Source organism: Barbatula barbatula, assembly GCF_947034865.1.
Source record: "Barbatula barbatula genome assembly, chromosome: 8".
Taxonomy (NCBI): domain Eukaryota; kingdom Metazoa; phylum Chordata; class Actinopteri; order Cypriniformes; family Nemacheilidae; genus Barbatula; species Barbatula barbatula.
The window spans coordinates 6435797-6457796 of NC_136771.1; the positions used below are offsets into that span (position 1 = coordinate 6435797).

The window sequence follows — 22000 nt, forward strand, 5'->3', positions numbered from 1 at the left end:
TTGCGTCGGTCCAACTCAACATCTGTCACAACTGCATTTGGCATTCTGCATAAAAATTGACGGAGAGCCAAACCGTTTGTGACGCGACGCTGGGGTGTCTTTTACAATAAATTATAATAAATAGAAATGCTTCACATTGAGTGTTGTTCGCCACACATTTTTTAAAAACCGAAAATTGGATGTGATGTGAAACCCAATATGCTATGCACATGCTTACAGTACTTTCTGAATGTGGGTTTTCAATATCTCGCTGTGCTCCACTGCACAATGTAATGCTTCTAGCTTGTGATTTCCCTGGCTTACACGCCACCCCTCCCTTAAAGTGTAGAACAGGAACAAATGAGACCAGATATAGATATAGTCTGGGATGGTTGTGTTCAAGTGTTCACCCAATGAAAATGGAGTTGAAATGTAATGACTCTATGCCATGTGCCCTCTGCCCAAAGTTATGGGAAACTGAAAATGAGATGTCACCCCACACACGACCTCTGCAAACCCAAAGCTCAAGTGATGAGTTGGAGGCATAAATCAAGTTTCAGCACCAGTTTTACGTGACGCAGGTGCCCTTCTGTCTGCTAACTATGTTTACTAGTCATTTCTCAGTATACAGAATTGTATTCACAATTAGAAGTGAGTTTATGTAAAGTGTCACCCAACTAACTTTGTTTCGGTGCATCAGCTTGTATGCATTGCCCGTGTTTCAGCTATTGAAATATATGTAATGTGAAATTGTTATATATTTATGTGTGTGTTTTGTATTATATAAATAATCGACTGTTTCATATAGTGTAAGCCTATATAATGTATGGTATGTTGAATATGTGTATAATAGGTCCTGTAATAGTGCTGTGTGCGCTCAAGTCTCCTTATTGGGTGTACAGTTCGCACAGAGGGTGTGTAAAGAGAGAGAGAGAGAGAGAGAGAGAGAGCGCAGGGAGCGCGCGGCACGGGTCACTCTACCGGAGGAGCGCACCACAGACAGAGGTACCGCGTAACTCTCATAGACGAACAGCCGTGTATGTGTCCTGCTGGACTCGCTGTTTATTCTTTAGTAGGGTCGGATCCAGCAGTCATCACCGTCCCAACGCTGGAGACCTGCGGAGACGTTTGGATATACTGCGGCATATGAGCGTGGGAATGTGGATAATAAAGTTCGCGTTGATTTGGACCTGCTGGTTCGGAGTACGCGCCGATTTCGATAGCAGGTGAGACGAGGATGATAGCATCAGTGTGATGTGAATGAAAGTGCGATTGAACAGTTATTTATTACAGTGTACTTTTATAATGCGTTTTTCTTAAAGCGTAACAGGTTAAACCCATACGCATTGAGCTTTGATGCATAAATATGAATTTATTACAGTAAAAGAGAAGTAACCAGGTTTTTGGTTGATGCGCACTCGGTACAGTTTATCCACAAATATCACGGGTTTACTATAGTAAGAACAGTCATTTTCATAAGGGTTAACCCCTGGTGATCAGTTAAATTGAGGACGCTCAAGTTCGTGTTGTGAACCCGTGAACTTTTGTCTGCGCGCAGCTGCTTTTAAAGAAATCCTTACGAAGCCAGATAAATGCGCATTTGTGACATTGTTTATTTCATTTTATTCTCAACAGCTCAGTTTGTTTGTAAACATTTGTAAAGCGATTTCACAACGAAACGTTGGTTTGCACAACGCTATACACTTGTTTGTCTTCGCTCTTTTGGCGATCGGCGCACGCGTTCCCGGTTTTTTCGTGTCCCGACACGAAACGTGAAAATATGCGGTGAGCAGAAACGTGCCAAAGATGCGAACCTCCTTAAAGCGTCATTGAGATCAAAGGAGATCAAATGGCCGTGCTCAAAATGAAGTGTGCACTCCTCAGGGCCATTGTTGGAGAAGTGTGGGCTCCCTGTGTCACTTAATGCTTGTTTAAAGCCTATAAAAACATATTTAGCCCATGTCGTTATTTGTGCAACGCATTCCTTAATACCATAATTCTTGATTATGACTTTACTGTATAAAAAATACCAAATTGTTATTATTTACGTCAAAAGCAGTGCATGCTTCATTTATTATGCAGCAATTGCATTATTTATTGATACGTACCTCTTAAACATTATTATACATTTTGCAATGCTTCAATTAAGGTTCTTGAAGGGTTCTTTCTTTGAAGCGATGCGGTAGAAGAATCAAACAACCATTTGCTTCTTATCTTCTTCCTATGTACCCTTTGTACAACAGGTTCCTTATGGAACCACACAGCCTGACCGAGACTATCAAAAATCTTTATGCTTAGCGATGTAGTTACATAATGTCAAAATGCATGGTACAAAACACTATTCATAAGCATGTATTGCTGATGAAATGTGTCATTTGTGTGTCACTACCAAACAGAACCCGAAAACCATTCTCCTTGTCTTCCATTGCTCATCAAACAAAATGTTTTCATTCACTGTCCTCCCTTGGTTCCCACGGTGTTCTGCTAGGGCAAAGACCACCCAAATGTGGATGTCTATGTGAATGCCACTCCAGCAGTTATCTTTAAAGCATCTTTTATCTTACTCTCTGTAGGGAAGCATTTTGTCCTCTGGCAAGATGACAAATTGCTGTCCTTCCAAATGGACTGAAAATGTATTCACTGGCGTAAAGATGCATTGCGCTAAATCTCAACTTGGCTATGATTTTACCCCAATGTTTATCATTGCCAGTTGCTGAGGGAGGGACACAGCTATGTGGTTTTACTGACACATCCATACACATATGTGCATACATTAACAACAGGCTTTTGGTCAAACATTTCCAGCGCAGATACAATGATTAACCAAGGCCTATTAGTCATCTACATTTTGTCCTAACCACGCTCAGTTAAGCACAATAATGCAATTGTTTGTTTTTATACACTGTAACTTCACAATCTCATACACACAGAATGTTATTTTCTAATATCTCGTATATCACTGATGTAATATTGATTCCGTTCCTCTGGGCTTGTCTTGGCATTTCAGGAGCGAGAGCCGCCCAACGTAATGAAGGCGTACATTAACCTGCTGGCGTGCGTTATTAATTTCTGCAGTGATGGAGAAAGCTTGTCACCAGGGCCATTATTTGCCAATTTGCCTTGCTTATAAACCCGCTTCGCCGCCCCGATCTAAATTCATAGAGAATATAGCATGAAAGGTCCATTCATTATTTTCCGGCCCTTGGCAGGGGCCGTTAAGCTGATATCTAATGGCTCGTGCCATACCTGAGGGATGTGACTCTCTGCTAAAACTTGTCATCTGATGACATGATAACAAGTATTATCAATAATAGAGACACACAGATGTGAAAATGTCCCATCAATAGAAACTCAAAGGATTGTTGAACAGTTTTGTGACTGTACTTTCTGAATTCCAAGATCTTGGTTACATTGTTCATTTATAAACCGCTTAAGCTTGGATGTTTTTGGAAATCCAACTTACTTTAAAATGACATACAGTTTGTTAAGATTAATACCGTGTAGAAGACACATTGGGATGTCACAATATCCAATTTGCACTATACCATTATCGTGGCCAAAATAATGCACAATAGTAACATATCTATTGATGTGTTTTTGAAAAAGTTCAATCATTCCAGCTGTCAAAATCATTTTTAATTTGTTTATTCTGATTCATCTCAAAATACATGTAAAGGGACATGGTGACAGAGTCTGTAACCATTGTGGCGCTAGGGCAAAATTTAGGGATGCATGATGCATTATTCACCATATTGGTATGGGCTGATAAATGTTCATTCTTAAAGTATGAACCAGTAATAAAATCAGGACGATATATTAAAGCCAATAAATTTGTTCCAGGCTCATCAAAAATTATAATAATCTTTAGATACTGTATATCGACCAACATATCGGTTATTGGCATTCAACATTTAAGAATGATCTGTTATTGTTACCGGCCAAAATGTACACCTCCCTAATCTGTATCATATTAATACTCCACATATGATATTATTGTACATTTTACAGTTATATTCAACACACGTACATTGTGATCCAGGGGGCTTTACACCCTCATGTGTTTGTGTGTATCTATGTACTATATGTGTATAGTTTGAAGTACATTTGACAATTGACAAAGGATATTTGTTAACAATTTCTGGTAAGAAATGTATGGGCTGTGTTTTAAAACTATTCTTATTGACTGCACTACACCCAGAAGCCTGTTATCAAATCATGAGGTTATTTCCTATTTCAACAGAACAGCAATAATGCATCAGAAATGCCTTTAGAGATGCATTGTATCTAAAAACTTGCCTCTGTTATCTGTAATGGTTTTTGTGTCCTAAGGGATACAAACATTTGAGAGTGGGTGGAGGGGCAGGGAGTGAGAAGGCCATGTTTCTGAGAAAAATATTGAAGACAAGGTCCCAACAATACAATTGTTTATTGACCAGAGAGTGTCATTTTGTTTTCTTGTAACGTTTGTGAAGGGTCATTTATATGCTACTATGAAATGAAGTGTTCACGCACAGACTTTTTAATCACAGGAAACCATGAAATGCTCAAAAGTGCTGATTTAAGAGCTACATTTACGCATTTGGCAGATGCATTAATCCAAAGCGACGCACAGTGCATTTAAGGTATACATTTTATCAGCGTGTTCCCTGAATTGAACCAAGTTGAGTGCGCATCAACCAATAGAAAATAAAAATGCGTGCCTATCATCATGACAACCGCTCTTACGCTGTCCAGAAATATGCAGCCTTTCCGAGATCAATTATTGTTTAATGGACCCCATCGGCCGCATTTTCCAGTCCAATATAGGGAAACCCATTGGTCGATCGCTCAAAAACACCCCACGCACACACATCTGGCACCCGAAACAACAGAAGTATTTATTTTTGCTTAAAAAAATGTTAGCAAGGGTTCGATTCCTGCTTAGTGTAAAATAAAGTGAACTTTCTTTGACCGGTGTGTCGGTTTGCACACGCACCGTTTCTATATTAAGACTTAAGTGAATGGAGACAGGTCGGCTTTCAAGCGCCTGTTTCAAAGACGCGTATCTAATTGTGTGCCAGTCTGTGGAGGTGGCAGTGGAATGTGAAGGGCTGTAATTATACCCCCCCCTCTGCGTTTACCCGAGCGCTGTCGGATGTCATCATTCATATACATTTGCAAACGCTGACACGCTGTGGGACCACACGAATAGCGACGGACCTCTGCAGACAAACGAAAACTCGAATCGCATGTATTTTTCAGAACAACTCTTCCTTTAATGTACCGTAGCACAAAAATAATAGAACCTACCTTTAATTTCGTGACCCGGCTGGCTCTTTGGAGCAGGCGGGACGGAGTTGTGTTATGGAAGTATTTGTCATCTGTGTACCGCTTTAATCCCAGATGGAGTATATTTAACAAGGTGAGGAAAGACGCCCTGTCAGGTGGAGGAGGGATTTGTTGTGACAGTCTTGTTACTTCACGCAAGCGCAGAGAATGGCGCCAATTCCTTGGTGGGCCATTCTCTCTCTCAGTTTAGTATCTCTTTGGATCGGGCCCAGAGTTTGCAGATTGCTGACTGGCACGCAATCTTATGCCTGGGTCTTGTCTCCACTGGGTCGAGCACTGATTTTCTCTTTTTTCCTTTTCTTTCTTTCTTTCTTTCTTTCTTTCTTTCTTTCTTTTGTAGCTTTGGGTTTGTGTGATTGAATGCATGTTACAGGTGAGGTCTAGAGGAGTGACAGCCCGGAGCCAAACACAACCACGTTTGCATGCGCGCCGTGTCTCTGGAGCGGTTGTGAAGTTCTCTGCCAGGCTGCACACAAACATTCTTCCCCAGCCTGTCATTCTTACTTAGTGCTTACCATCAGGATCTCTTACTGTAGTGACGGTCATAGTGGCTACATTAGCATTTTCACTGCCTTGCGTGTGGAGGCTAACTCGAGGGGATGGTGCAGTATGTGCCCAAAATCGGCAATTATTTCTCTCTGTCACATGTGCAACACCTGAGAGAATAAATATGTGCATTTGGTTTAGGAATCTAGATGTGTTTTTTTGTTTCCTCTGTGGAGATGTCTCAGTGGTTTTGTGTCCATACAATGAAAGTCAATGGGGGGGGGGGTTTGTTCTTCAAAATATATATATTTTAAAACTTGACTGCGGAGGTTGTAAAATATGATCTTGTGTATTATAATACAGTTTTTTTCCATTATGATCTTATTCTCAACATTTCCGTCTTGTTTTCTCTTTCCATGCTTAGGTGTAGTTAGGCAAGAAAGGCAGAAGTTTAATTTTAGGTTTCCAATTTTTTAACCCATGATCCAATTACTTCACATCACGTGACCGTGTACATTCCCTTTGCTTATTTTCACAGACCATAAAAGGTTTCATGCTCTTTTTACTTTTGGAGTAAAACATTTGGAGCTCCGCTTATGAAACAAGTCCGTAATCCCTGTGTGTGCTGCCAAGAAATTCTCTCTGTTCGGCTGTTCTTGTAGCTGCACCTTTTCTACTTTATGAAAAATTAGTTTTAAATGGCCTTGGATAATGTTTTCCAAAAATCTGTCACATTCGTCTTCACTGTTGGGTCATGTAACGTATCCCTTTGAACAATCATCATTTTTGCCAATAGCTTCCCTCTAGCTACAGACAGCAGTGCAGGGCGAGTTTGTTTTACACTATCTCTGCCCTGTGCATCCAACATCCAAACAGCAGAACATCTTCCCCTGGTATAGTGCCGCGGGGTGATAACTCATGGTGGTCTTATCTACAGCCCCGGTGTCACTGACTTCAACCGTGGCTTTGTGAATATAGATTAGACATCACTACCTGACAGATGGTATGCACAATTCGACAACATAAAAACAGCAGTAACTGTAGTTACTTCTGACTAGCAAATAGGCACAGACCTTTGGCAAATTCACTGGATTTTTGGTGGATTACATCAATTGATGAAGGAGGCTCAGAGGCCAGAAGAGGTTTTGGTTAAAAATAAACAAAGATCTGTTTTTGAGCAGTTTTGAAAAAACTATATTTCTTGAATTATACATTGAACGGTCGGGTTTGATTTTGGTAAATGTCAGTTTGACATCATTTGACAACTCACGTAAAAAAAGGTAAATAAATTAACCTGTAATTTTATGTTTCCAACAGAAATGGCGACATAGAGGCAAACATTAAGAATGGAAGGTTTAATCAGTTTCAATGCAATTATTTTGTTGACAGATGTAAATAATCCAACTTTTGATTTGTAGCAATTGTGCATCGCTATAAATATTGACTGTATACAATATTTACTATATAGTCAAATGTAGCATTGCAGGATTTTGATAAGTTTAGATATCAATGTCTTAAATGCAATAGAAGGCACATTCTCACTACGTACACTAAGAGCAATGATAAACGAGATATTAATAGGATACGCCACTGCCATTACTCTGAATGCAAAGGGAATGCATCATCGAATATGGCTGCTTCAGTAAAAGAGCCAATAAGTAAAGTCTGACGATTCTCTGAGGCGGGGCTTGATACTTCTGTACAGAGATGGAAACTCGAGTCCGCGACTTGGACTCGAATCGCACTTAAGTTGCAAAAACAGAGACTTGCAACTTGACTTGTGGACTCGTCGACAGCTGACTCGTGACTCATGAGACTCGAAAAAAACGCAAGTAATTTTGGCATCACATTTCATTCACATGACAGCATTACACGCCACATCTATTAATTCCCATTCCCAATCCATTATGTTCTGCACAAATGTCACGCGCATGTTCTACTTATCTCATATAAGGGGTAGAGAGAAGTCTCTGGGTAAAGAAGAAGCCTTGTCTTCATGCGGTTTACAAAGTGTATTATAATCGCGGGTAAAAAGCAGCAGATTCGAAGCAGGACTGCAGTTTCATTGGTTGAATGTACTTAATGCACACGCCCTACTGAACGAGTCAACTAGTACATGCGTTCATGGTCTAATATTCTGTTGCAACAATGCATATCCAGTAGTTACTGAACTTTTCTTAAAAACAAAGGTAGTGACCTTTTTTTAATTGTTTAAGGTCAAGTAAATGATGTCAAAACAGTTCAATCTTTGTTTGGAAAACTGGTATTACACTAAGGAAATGATTTAAACCATTAAGATTTTTGTCGACTAAATGTAATGTAGATTTAGTCGACTAAATTGTTCTTCATATTTCGTCAACGAAAACTAGACTGAAACTAAAATTATGGGGATGCCTAAAAAATGACTTAAACTAAATAGAATTTTCTTCAAAAGACTGTGACTAAAACTGAATCCAAATTGGCTGTCAAAATGAACATTTACATCGCTGAATACATTCAGCTTTGTTGCAGCTCTGGCGCCAAATAACCAGGTGGTTACCAGTATTAGGGAATACTGTATCATGCAATTCATTACTTATTCATTACATTAATTTGGACTAGATTACAGCACAATGGTTCATATTAGTACATCATTACTGAACACCAAATGTATTTCATAAATATCCAAGAAATTCTGTAGAATTAATTCGTTGTAATATTTCAAAACTGATTTAGCTTCATACACTGTGAATTATAATAAGGATCTGAGAGAACTATTGCTAAAAATAGAACAGAGACTTGAGACTTGACTTAGACTCCACCTCAAAGACTCGAGGCTTGACTTGGACCTCCGAGACATGTGAACATGTCTGCTTCTGTGTTTCAAAAGGTACCAAAAGCAGACCAACTGCTAAGCGGTTGTTTGCCAAAGTATGCACAATGTTAATGCCACTTAACTGTCTGTTGTGCAGTGATTCGCCAAAAACTGATCAAAGTGTGTCCTGACAGGTGGCCCAGGCAGATGGCCTCATCCAACGGGCTGTGCCGATACGGCGGCCGCATCGACTGCTGCTGGGGTTGGACGCGCGTCTCCTGGGGCCAGTGCCAGCGTGAGTAACTGCTGCTGGAGGGGGTGAACTGGGCTGTGTGGGGCTAAGCTTAAGGGGCATCTATACTAATGTATATCTTCTACAGCCGTCTCTTAAAGTTGCAATCCGTAACTTTTTGCGTAAAAATTCACAATATTTATGTTTTGAACAAGTATATAAAAATCTGTGTGAAAACTGTCAGAGACGATATCAATTCATTTTAGCCCACATATAGATCAGTATGCGAAGTAACCTGCAGTTTTAGGTTTCAAACAGAGATGACGATGAAAAAGCTAAAGTTACGGATTGCGGCTTTCAACAATAACACTGCAAGTCACCAGATCATCTGTGAAAATGTCATATTTCAAATATATATAGCCTAATAAAATTGTATTAGCAAAATCAACACTTACTTTAATCCAAAGTGTGGCATATGATTTTAAAAGCTGATTTGTTAGAATATTTTCCACCACATGAATTGGTGACTTGTATTACTTTGATAGAAGTGTCAGAGAGCGGTAAGGTCAGGTCACACGGCTATATCTTGGGAAATACAGCATTTCTTGCCAACTAACACAAGGATTATCGCAAGAAAATACCTAGACGTAATCCGGTTTGCCTTGGAGATATTCTACATGACACCCAATATTATGCGGTTCAGTCATTTGGAATAATTAAAAGGTACAATGAGTAGCTGCCGCAACAGCTCCGCATTCCTGTGGCATTAGTTTGGAGCCCATAAAAAGCTTTATAATGGAATTAATAGCATACTGGTTACCACCGCGTGAAAACACAGAGCCCACACAGAAGTATCATCACATATTTTTATTGAAAAACCTCCACACTAAGCATTAAACCTTTCTGATGCCGCTCCCAAATTTCCTGGATAAATCTAGTGTAAAAATGTCATTTGGTGTCAGCACATTACCCATAATGCACTTGCATAAATTGTATCAAACATCTAACGTGGGCTCCGCACATTAATTTCACCTAAAAAGTGATGAGACCACTCAAATCTTACAGCGCATTAATCAGGTAATGATTTTCAAGTACGGATTAGCACATTTTATAGCGTTATCATGGAATCAGAGGATGTGCCTCCGGTGCTCGTTTTAATAATGTTTTACGCTTCATTTATCTGCTGCCATATGTCTGCTACGAAACCTAAAAGGCCCGATAAAGCACGAGCTTCTGCATGAGTGTTTGGCCGTGCGAAATGGAAACTGCCTCACGCTGATTCATACTCCATGATGCATGGCAATATTAGCGGCACAACGTATCGGGCAGTCTGACAAATGCGAGATTCTTTGCATGGCTTGCGCACATGATAAACCAGCTGTCGCCTTTGCTAGACAATCGCAGTTTTTCTGGGGTCACGCCCATGGGCTTCAAAAGGCTTCGGTAGGGAAACTCAATGCTAACGCTTGTGCGGTTGTGGATTGCCGTCATTGTGATTTTTGTCATATTTTCTCACATGTAAGACAGTGTTGTGTGATTGTGTGTGTGTGTGTGTGTGTGTGTCCACAAGTGTGTTAATGTCTCTCACACTACACGAGGAAGTCTTTGCATTCGAATAAAAAAATGTGTCAAATTAATCATGCATTTGATGTTTACATGGTTTGTTCACGAGATACAAACATTTTCACCTAGTTTTTCGACCCATTTGGCTTTTTTTTTACTTCATTGCTTTTTAGACACTGTTCCACTTTATTAGTTTTGTTTTATTTTCGTTGCATGAATGATTTTTCCCATTGAGATTTTTAAGAAAGCGCTACACACCTTCACTGCTCGCCATGAAAACGTCCCTGTTTGATACAGAGTGCTGGAACCCAGTGAATAAAAATGCACGGTGGGCGCTGAACCGACCAATTGTACACCTGCTCTCGGTGCAAACAGGAAAACTGTCGGTGGTTCTTCACTCGCTTATTTGAACTGGAAAATTGATCAGCGAATAGAAAGTGTGCTGGGGACGTTAAAGGCTCCATAATGGCTGGCTACCCGACCGCTGCATCTCACATCTTTGATAAAATTGCTGCTGTTTGTTTTAGCCGGTCGGTGATCACACAGGGCGAGTACTCGCGTTGAAAGCGAATGCCCTAATAAATGCAGCCCCAAACACAAAGTCCTCTGTGAAAGTGAAGTGCACCCTTCTGAAATGCTTTTCTAATGTTCTTTGCCGGGCGCTGCAGTCGGAGGCTATTAACTGAACATGAAGCTGAAATATTTGCCTTTCTCAAAACAGCTGGCTTAAGGGGCAACCCTTTTGTTTCGAGAGCTGACTTCTTAATGGAGATTTTACCTCAAACCTCTGAAATTACATTTGCCACTCATAACACCCCAATCATCTTAAGTTAACAAGATCTGAAGATGAGGGTGATTTTGATGAAGTTTGATGAATGTGTTTTTTGTCTCACCCCGCCGTAAATTTCATTGGAGAAATGTAACTTTATTGATCGTTCAAATCTAGAAGAATGTCCAAGATGCGTTTTTAAAGAATATAAAAATGACGCAAACAATTTATTTTAAAGACACGCACGCGGATGCAGAACTTGTGGTCAGTGGTCCAACACGATCTTACAGTTATTCGTAACAAGGTGTCTAATATGGATGCATTCGGACTATCTCATTTATACATTTTAGTACGATTTTCTTTGATCTTCATTTTTTATTTAACTTGAAAACATATATTATGTAGAAATAAATATTTTTTTTACAAAACCTATACTTAACATAATAATGTTTTTTGTCCACAGAATTAGTTTCAGTATCGTATGATTTGCGTCACCACGTGTAATGTGAGAGACTGAGCTGTGTGTGAGTTACAATATGTGCGTGTGTTGGATTTGGAGAGCTTGTCCATCATCCGCATGGCTCCCACATAATGTTTTCATCTTACTTAGACAAAGCTTTCTTTTCGTTTTTGTCTGGCGGTTTGTTTTGCAGCTCTCTACGTCTTAACCCGCAGAGTAATCGGGATAAGGTGCCAACCCCAAGGTTAGCGCCACATCATATTTCCTTTGCAATCATCTTGGGCGAGCATCATTCTGAGCGTGCATCCTCTGAATTCCAAGTTCCCGTTTATTTATAGTCACCACACACATACACGCTCTGTTGAGAATCTCCTGATATCCTGTGAACACTTCACACCTGCTCCGGCTCCCATTTGAATATCTGCTTGCTCCAGGATATTTAGATATCTGTGTTTATTTTAACTTGTTTTGTTTGTTCCTCAATAATTTGAACGATGAAGGATCTCACTTCTGTGGTCTGCAGGGATTTGTGGCCCATTTGTTGTGTTTATTTAGAGAAGAGAACAAAAAGGAAATAATTGGCTAAGAGAGTGTTGCATGCCAGGATCAAACACGTGGTGCAGATTTGAGCACCACAGCTGAAGAACAGCTGAGCCACGGCTTCAATGACATGAGTAAAATCATTGTGTTTTTTCATATCATAGCATGTTCCTGCAGAGTTTTTGCTGGTCATAAAGTGTCAAAATTGCCTTCCCATATCCATAAAATATGAATGAGAAGTTGAGAAAGCATCTTGCTTGGCCAAGTCAAAATCTTACAAGTATTTTTAATCAGACTAATCTGAAACTTGTGCTGAAATTGCCATTTACTTGTCTAGCGTATTGCTCACGCGTCATACGAGCAATTGAAAGGCCTGCTATGCTGAGAATGAGGGTCTAGATGGTTGAGTGCCACTTGCGGGTTAAGAGAGGAGCTAGTTGATTTCAAGCCAGCGGTACCATTTGATGTAGTCAGCTGGGTACTTCCCTTGGCCAGTTTCGCCTGCGGTCTGCGTTCCAAGTGTCGACATTTCTGCAAACGGCACGGCAGCGGGTAGGTTTCCTTTTAAAGCCTCCTCTTAAGCGGCCCATGCGTCAGCACTTAAAAATATAACCGTTGCCTGTGATCACGCGGCGTCCCGCCAGGATTAATCCGCGATTTCATCACATTTGATAACTGTCTGGTTGGCTAGATAAGGCAGCCGCCGGGATAAACTTCCAATGTCGGAGAACTCGGCTGGTTTCCTTGTGTGCCTCTTGCCAGCTCGGGCTTTAGCGCCAAATTAGGGCCCATGCTTTTCCTTTTGTGTTCTAATTTCAGGGTTTGATCTCACTGTCTAACCACTATATTATATATCACAGGTTAAAATGTCTCCTTGGTGTGCTTACACCGTCTAATAAGGTAGAATGAGACGGGCAGATTCTTATCTCCTGATTTTGGCAGGGAGGGCTAATGCTTTTCCGCCCTTATGCGGTTTAAAGAGTGTTCGGACACTGAAATGAGATATCGGTGGCTCTTTCGTGAACAATCGGGATTCTTGTCTTGCTTTCTCCATATTAGGCCCAATTGATTTTGAGATGAACAGGAAACCTGATCAGCATTGTTGGAAGACGATAGTCATTTAATATCGGTAATAACGGATTGTTATGTAAAATTATTCAGATCCATCATTACATTTTTTATGTTCGGGTGTGTGGACCCCGTTTTCAGTGTGTACCAAAAAAATATGCGATTCATATTTTTTTACCTTATCAAAATGAACATGACATGGATATTTCTTCTTTGGCACATTTACTGTACAAATAGTGAATGTCAAAACATTTTTATAAATGTGATTTGTCAAAGCAAAATGAGAAAATAATATATGCTGTTTATGTTCCTTGTAATTTGTATAATGTAAACATTTTAAATATTTGTATATACAATTGTATGGCTTTTTACATTAACTTCATACATTTGTGCTTGACATTGTCTGAGTAACAAAAACATGAACACCATACAGGGTTAAACAGACAACAGAAAGTATGTGAAGGGTGTAAAGAAAACGTCATGTATTGTTAGAATATTTGCATTTTTGTACATTCGGATTTGAGGTTCTTGAAGAAAAGAGACCTGGATTCACTCTTTTTGCATCTGTTATGTGTCCATATACTGTATTAAAACATAAAATTGTATAATAGCACTTTCAATGTCTAACGGTTTGATAATCAGTAACAGTAATGAATTAATCATACAACGGAGACACTTATTTTTAGGGCTGCACGATAAATTATCAGCCATATCGGTATCGGACAATAAATGGTAATTTTTATTGTTATCGGTATAATAAAGTCAGGCCGATATATTATAGCCGATAAATTATAAATCATTTTCTCTGGTTAAACCACTTCAGCTGCACACTGCTCACAGTTACAATCCAGTACAGTACTGTCTTTCTGTCATGATCATTCACTTAATGCTATTAGCAAAACATTGTTGATATAGGTACAGTATATACAGTAGATATTTATTAATGAGTAAACTGCTTTCTGAATGCTTTCTGTCTTGAGACCTGATAGACTTTTGGCTATTAAGAACACTCTATAATTTGTTTATTAAATAAACATTATACCAGAAAAGTTTAAAAGTCAAAGAATGTTAACTAGTTTTTTTTTCCGGAGGAAAAGAGAACTAGTGGTTACCTTGTTTTCTGCAGTGAATATTTTCAAATAACAGTTTCACTTTTAGCCATTTGTTTCAGTCTCAGAAATGTTATATTAATATTTAGATACTGTATATCGGCCGATATATCGGTTATCGGCCAACATTTACATATCGGTGCATCCCTCCCTACCTATTTTTATAGTTTGTAATGCTACATCTTATGGAAAATTTGCAATAATACAATAAATCTTAATGCTATATTAATTCCAATTTCCCTCAATATAATATTATTTATGTCTTTGCTAAACGTGTAAAAATCTATTTTATAAATTGCTATAGAAATAAACTGGAATTGAATTGATTATTAAGTTAATTGTGATGCACCCTCATGGCTCCTTTCTCATTCTGAGAATGACAACATGGAGGAAAATTAGCACCTCTATGATTGGAGACTCAATGAAGCTTTTAATAGAAATTAGTCTCGTCTGACTGCAGGTTGGGGCCTTATAAGACATGCTTGAGTGTTCTGCGATAAATCCCGGCTTAGTCAAGTCCAGTCCAGGATTTCCAGGCTCAGTCTTCCAATGTTAATACTTTTTAAAAGATTTGAAAAGTACGTACTGTAATGAAGTTACATCAGGCCACTTTTCCACACCGAGATGACCTGAATATACTCTATTTTTAAATATGAAGAACTATGGTATGTCGGTATTGGGACATACTTCAATGTCAAGAAATGAGGTCTCGATATGAAAGATTAATTTGTTAAATTGCGACACAGTGCACAAGGGGTAGATTTAGTGTAAAATGTACACCGTGAAGGATCCTTCAGCATTCTGTTTTCAGATTCATTTGATTTATGAGACGCTTAGCCTATTGTGGCGTAGGACAGATGAATGGTTTCTGAATTGCTACCTAGGCTACAAAGCCAGTATCCTGTATGAAAGACAAATGTTATGAGTATTAAGTCTAAGCTTTATTGGAATTCCCCTTCTTTATTTTGAAATAGTTCAAATGTTCTATGAAACCCCCCAACCCCGATCCCAGATCGTAAAGGTTTTGACATTCTGGAGCTCTAGGCCGTTTCCCAATTCAAATGTGAGATGTAATGAGTCATAAAGCAGAAGTGAGATGGACCGTACACTCTGCATGTCCCAAGTTCATTAAAATGTCCAGGGCAAACAATGAATTATTGATTCAGGCCAGTGTTCCAAAACAATGTTTTCTGGGGATCTTTCAACACATTATCCTCAAGGTCTAATAGAACACACACTTGTTCTTGTTGCCAATAGCAATATGGGTGACGTTTCTTAGCGCAAACACTACAGGCGGTTTCATGTTTTGATGTCTGTTACGTTGACACTGAGATGTAGTTTTAAATGATACTGATAATTTTTTTTGCCCACAGCGGTTTGTCAGCACGGATGTAAACATGGAGAATGTGTGGGAGCCAACAAGTGCAAGTGTCATCCAGGTTATACAGGAAAAACATGTAACCAAGGTAAGTGCTCAAGTGGGAATGGATTAAATATATTTATTTGTCGGTTTTTAAGTTTTAATGGAATATACCAATTGTCACAAGTTGGGTTTCCAGGCTGGCATTCTTGGAGTCAATACACATTAATGAATGGATCAGTACATTTTGAAAGTAACCTACAAAACATTTACATCAGTGTACATTTTAAAAAACGCTCCGCGGCAAAATTTTTCTTCAATTCACGACAGCATTTAAAAAAAACATTTAAATTGTGTTTTGTTTTTATTCTTATTGTAATGTAAATGTATACTTTTAATTCGTTTCAGATTTTTTAAAACGGATGTTTTGAGTTAGTCCCTCGTTGGCGAATAAAACGGAAATTGACATTATTTTTACATGATCTTTTTGTTCTTATTTGATGTGCAAATTTATACTTTTAATCAGTTTTACAAGTGGCCTTTTTAGTTGCCAAAAAAAAATTTTCACTAGTATTTTTTGTTTTGTTTTTAAACCCAAATACTCCCCAAAAATTAAAATCTTTATTTCTATGTTTTTTTGTTAATGGCGTGAACATTTTTTGTTACCAACTGCGTTAACAAAAAAGGAAAAATAAAATATTTCTTCTGATTTTTGTTTTTCTTATTGTAGTGCAAAATACTTTTTATATACACAAACATATGAATTATTGTTTTGTGCAATCAGATGTTATGTTTTTTCAAAAAAAAAAAAGATTTTTTGTTTCTAAAAATATTTTTCCCTGCTATTTTGCCAAACGATAACACACCCTGTCAACCTGTTTGATGTCCGATTCTAAACCACCCATTGTCAATGACTTAATTTAAAGTTCTCTTGATGCAGTTCCCAAACTGTACGCCTAATCAACCCAACGTATTGGCAGTGGCGTGCCGTTCTATAGCGCTTAAGGAAGCCAGCCTTCCCTTAAACAGATAACATCTCAATTACTGCCTTAAGAACACAGCGCCAAAAATAAAACGGAGCCATGGGACCAGATTCTGTCTAAAGTCGTCTCATCAGAGAAACGCTGGCGTCGCAGATAACCCCTGATTTAAAACGCCGCATTTCTATTTGAGAGAGAGCGAGCTGGAGGACTTACCAAGGATTCTCTGCCCTTGGAAGGCAAAGAGAGAAGGTGTAATTAAAAGACAGGATTGAATAGATAAACAATCCCCTCAGGAATGTGCAATTGAAGCTTTTCGGTGTGCCTTGCGTCACGGGTTCGTGTCGAGTTGATAGGGCCGCTTTGCCTCGCTGCTGGACTGGGCGGAAATTACTTTTCACAACAGGCGACGTTTCTATCAGCTCATGAAGGATCTTATGGCAGATGCGATTAAACGTATCAGATTGTTTTTTTTAAAGGAAATGACACGTCTTGTGCCGTGGAGGGCTTATTTGTCCTGATGGGTGCTGTTGGGAGAAGACACTTGGGTGGCATATTAAAATTATCAGTGGAAATAATCTGGCATTTAATTTCGAGCAGGAAGTGCTCTCAAAAGCTGAATTGCTTTCAAAAGCTTATCTGATTTATATAAGCATGCTGTTTAGATGATCACCAAAAATTCACATAATTTGTATTACATTAGATATTTAAATGTTGATAACCCGCAATATGAAATAATGGAAGTTCAAATGATTTTTTGTAAAAACCACCAATTTACTTTGTGAATCAGCATTAACCACCTTTGATCTTCTCTGTCAAAGAGAAGTGCGTCTTCTCCCTGGCATGGCTGTCATGGAGATGTTATTAGGCAGATGGGCATCTTCGCCCAGCACAAATAAAGCCATTAAAGCGTTAATCCATTTAGGAGCGAAATGACACCGAGAGGCATTTGCCCCGCCACGGATCAAATCAATTTAATCAGATGCTAATTTTCTGCGGGGGTCTTGATGAATGAGAATCTGCTTACCTGCTGTTCCTTGTGGCTGTCAGGAATCCATTATGTCCCTTTGCCGGTGAACATCGTGCTTTTGTGGCGTTCTAGACATGAGAATAAATCTGTTTTTGTGAATGGACATCTAATAATCACTTATTTAGTGTCACCCACTTTGTAAACCATGTAGAGCATTTATTTCTATAATAAAACGTGAGTAAACCTCTCCAGTCCATCTAGTGCACTTGTGAAGACCATTAGCTAAAATTGTGAGCGGCGAGATGTATACATCCAGCATCAAAGTTCAGATGTGAAGAGTAGAGGCAGTTATTGATCTTGTTTATTTTGAGACATCTTAAGTAGAAAAAAACTGTAGCCGCACCCATTTTACAGGTCTAAATTCCTAAAAGACTTTTTAAACTTATAAAGTGATAGTTCATTTAAAAATACGTATACCGTTAGGGTGAGTAAAATTAATAAATGATTTTTATGTGAACTGTCCGTTTAAGGATTTATAGGCAAATTGCTGAACACATTGCTCACCTGTCTAGAACACAGAGGTCAGAGATACAGCCAAGATATACTCAAGAACAACAGAATTTCGACTCAGTTCAGCGCACAAAACCTTGGCTAACGTAATAAGACTTGGTACAAGATTGTAAAACATGCCTTATTTGATGTCTTTCTCAGTGTCATTTCCAAAACCATGAACCGAGATCCGATCTGTCAATGCTGGCGCGAGCGCACATTTCAACAGCTGCAGTCTGTAACATTCATTCCAATGCTAGAGTTTCAAAAAGCCAGGGGCATAATAACGGTTAATGTGTTTTGTTTACGGAAAAACCCAGTTCATTTCCATGTGATATTTAGAAGTCGCAAAGGCAAGCACAGCTGAAGGGCTTAGGTGGGATTTTTCACCTGTCATCTTATTATTAAGCCATAAAGCTGATGCATTGTTCTGTAACACTGACATTTTCCAGTGTCAGTCATAGACAGCTGTCGGTCATTGTACTGGGTATTTAGAAAACTGAAAGGTTATGCGGTACTCTAAGCGATGTAAATGCCTAATGCTTCAGGAACGTATTTTTAGCTAATAATCACAATGTTCCTGTAGCTGATTTAGAAGAAAATGAGTCATGGTGCTTTACTGTGTAATTATGGAGGTGATGCTTAACACTGCCAACTTTTAGATTCCTTTTATTTTCTCCAAAACAGTACAAAAACACCCTATCAGCATATACTTTATCCATTCCAATTCACTTAAACACAATCATATTTGCTGTATAATGTTATGATTCTCCTCTCCAGGGAAGCAGACTGTTCAAAGGTGTGTTTTATGAATGTTTTGTAAATGTATATGTATCCTGTTGTTCTCTCTGTTCTCAAATCTCAAAGAAGAGCAGGGCTATATTAGCCCCCCAATATGGCACCCTCCTGTTTTTGTTCCAATGGACCACCAGCCGCAGGCGGTGCCCTCAGAGGGTGAGCTAATCTGATCTTTACATAAGGCCGCTTTCCGGACGACGCCCCAAATGCCACCTCTCCGGCCCACGTGCATGGTGCGAGAGCGCATTCCCTTTTCTCTCTCTACCTCCGGCAGATCCCAAAGCACAGGCATGGCCGGAATGACACGGAGAAAGCCACGCATGCCTTGGCAGAAACACACATACACACAGTCTTCTCAAGAGATGTGGTGGTTCACGCTTCTCTTTTTATACCACACACGCACACACATCTTGTCTGTCAGTTCCTCTGAACTTCTCAAGCAGAACATCTTTCATCTGTGAGCACTCAAGTGGCTGCCAGGCTGTCCATCTTCTGCTGTTTCTCTTTAACTTCTGCTTTGTTTCTCCCGTTCGCCTGGCTCATCTCAAGATGTTATCGTTGCTGTTGTTTGTCGTTGTCCACTTTCGAGGGCACGTTTCAGATCAAGCAAACTCGCCCCGGTGAAAATGTACTCGCTTTATTATTGTTTCCACCAGACTGAACAATTCAGCTTTTTTGCGCCGTGCTGGAGCTCATATTTTGTCATTTCTAAAATCGGGCTATTCTAGGAAAGTGACATTATATTCTGCCGTTCAGCTTTATTTTAGTGAAGAGTCTGCGATTCTTCATTGACTTGCAACAAAAAGTGTGTCTTCGCCTCTTTGGACAATAGCATGAGTTACTGCTGAATAACGTAATCGTTTGTCCAAACATTTTTATGAGAGCAGTTTGTCCACATGCTGTTCAGAGAGTAGAAATATACCGTAGACCAGAAACACAAGCAGGGAAATAGTGATGTCATGTTGAGCATTTGGCCTCGGGAGCTGAAAAAAACGCATCATTTACACATAGTCCAAATTCATAATATGTTTCTCCTGTGAAACACAAAAGGTGGAGTGAAACAAATCACAACATGCTAGAAGTTAAAAACAGGGGAAAGAATTTCAGACTAAAGTCTTTGTTTGTTCCTCATGCTAAGCTATTGTATGACTTTAAAGGATAAACGTAAGATATACAGAACATTATTCTTACACCAGTTTTTTTCATCTTTACTTATTTTATAGCTTCACTTTTGTTTAAGGGCTGTTGACGGTTTCGAAGCAACAACATAAACAAACGTTACTGCGCATGCACGCTATTGTGGCCCAAACGTAACCTCCGGTACACATCAGCAGAGAAAAGAGGCCCTGCAGATTACTTCTAAAGAAAAAGCAAGAGAAATAACAAGTAAATGACTAGCAAGTTAAAAGCATGTCTAGCCAGTATTATTTGGGGTAACCAGTAGAAGAACCGTTATTTGGCTATACTTAAATACGACAAAGTTGCACGACCCATCCAACAAATTGTTTCTTTTTATAAAATGAGTATACAATAAAATTGAACAAATTGTTTATTTAATACAATTATATGTCGAATCCAGAAATCCTTAATATTAGCGACACCGGTGGCCAATATGTTAATTACAGCCAGCCACTTATTGTTTGTGCTCACATTCATGCACACACCCAATAGCTTTGGCCCGAAACAGTGACGGGCTTGGTGATGAAGAAATGATGACATATTTAGTTGTTCACAGCCTTGTTCTCTCAGAGTACATAAGTTTAAGGGAGGTCAGAGCATCATTATAAAAAAATCATCTCAATGTTTGACAAGTTGTTCAGATCGGTTTGAAGTGTTTGCTGTTTTAAGATTATTTTTCACTTTGAAACAGATAGATTTGCTGGACTATATAATAAAGTATCTCGGTATATCGACGTTATATCTTGACAGACACATGGAGGTTATTGTAGATGTCCAGCCCCACTTCTGCTAATCATACCAGTCAAGTGACCTCCCCGCTGTGCCGATTACCGTTAATACAGTGCTATGGCTGTGTCATTCATCTATTTAAATTTGAGCCACCAGTCAAATATAGCCGGCATGGGGGTCTCCAGAATGGATTCCGTGCATAACCGACTGCCAAAGATGGCGCCGTTCGCTAAGAACCGGGCTATGCTGAAGACCCTCATGCAGCCTGAGTCTATTTTCAGTCTGGCGCAAATGAGTCTGTGGGCTTCATGCTACGTGTCTGGCCTGTAAACTTGGCTGTGTATACCTTACAATATTGAGATGTAAGTGATATAGCCCAGCTGAAGGCCCGTGCGTCCTAGACTCGAGGATGTTTCGTTGAGGTGAATTGTGTCCAAATTGAGGCACAGTTGAAAATGAAATATTCCTTTTCCTTGGTTGGAGAAAATTATGTTTGAGTTGTTTTTTTGTTCAGTAAATATATTTCCATTTTACATTGCAAAACCATCAAATCAAATTATTTTAGCAACCAAATCAAAGAATTACGCATTTGCTTAATAGATCTGTATACAAAAATAAATAGTTAAAAGTATGCATGAATTAAATGTATCATTTAATTTCATCAAGAATTTATGAATTAAATGTTTAATTTATTTTTGTCAAGAATTTATTCATTATATTTTATCAACTTTCTTCAAATCAAATATATCAATTACATGTTATCAAGAATTTATAAGTTTCATATTATTTTAAAGTTAAAAAAATTAAATGTCTATAAAACTAGTAAAATTATAATATAATACACTTTTAGATTAGCTTTTTTGTTTTTTATTTTAAATTGACTATATAAACATTTAAATTTAATGTGCTCTTGTTTAATGTTTAATTGTACATTTTTTGTGTTTCTTAGTCATTTTCAGGATCATATCAAATAAATCAAATATATAAACAAAACATTTTAAAAATCAGAAATAATTAAGTTCAAAAACACAGAAAATACAATATCATGATCATAAAGTTAATTTAGTAAATAGATTTAGATTTTTAAGTGGTTGAATTTATCTGTGG

At 38.7% G+C, this 22000-nt stretch overlaps 1 protein-coding gene across 4 annotated transcripts in view; it reads left to right on the plus strand.

Annotated features, from left to right (window-relative positions):
- The first annotated feature begins 928 nt into the window (after positions 1 to 928).
- Positions 929 to 22000, plus strand: part of npnta (nephronectin a) — a 36679-nt gene continuing 15607 nt past the window's right edge. Inside the window, exons 1-5 of one of the 4 annotated variants that reach the window (XM_079462336.1) lie at positions 975 to 1205; positions 8782 to 8882; positions 11805 to 11855; positions 15702 to 15794; positions 19055 to 19141. In XM_079462336.1, coding sequence (XP_079318462.1) covers positions 1126 to 1205; positions 8782 to 8882; positions 11805 to 11855; positions 15702 to 15794; positions 19055 to 19141 — 412 coding nt within the window. In that variant the 5' untranslated portion in view covers positions 975 to 1125. Of the gene's footprint in view, positions 1206 to 8781; positions 8883 to 11804; positions 11856 to 15701; positions 15795 to 19054; positions 19142 to 22000 lie in introns of all 4 variants that reach the window. The other 3 variants (XM_079462333.1, XM_079462334.1, XM_079462335.1) reach the window with 3 other exon arrangements.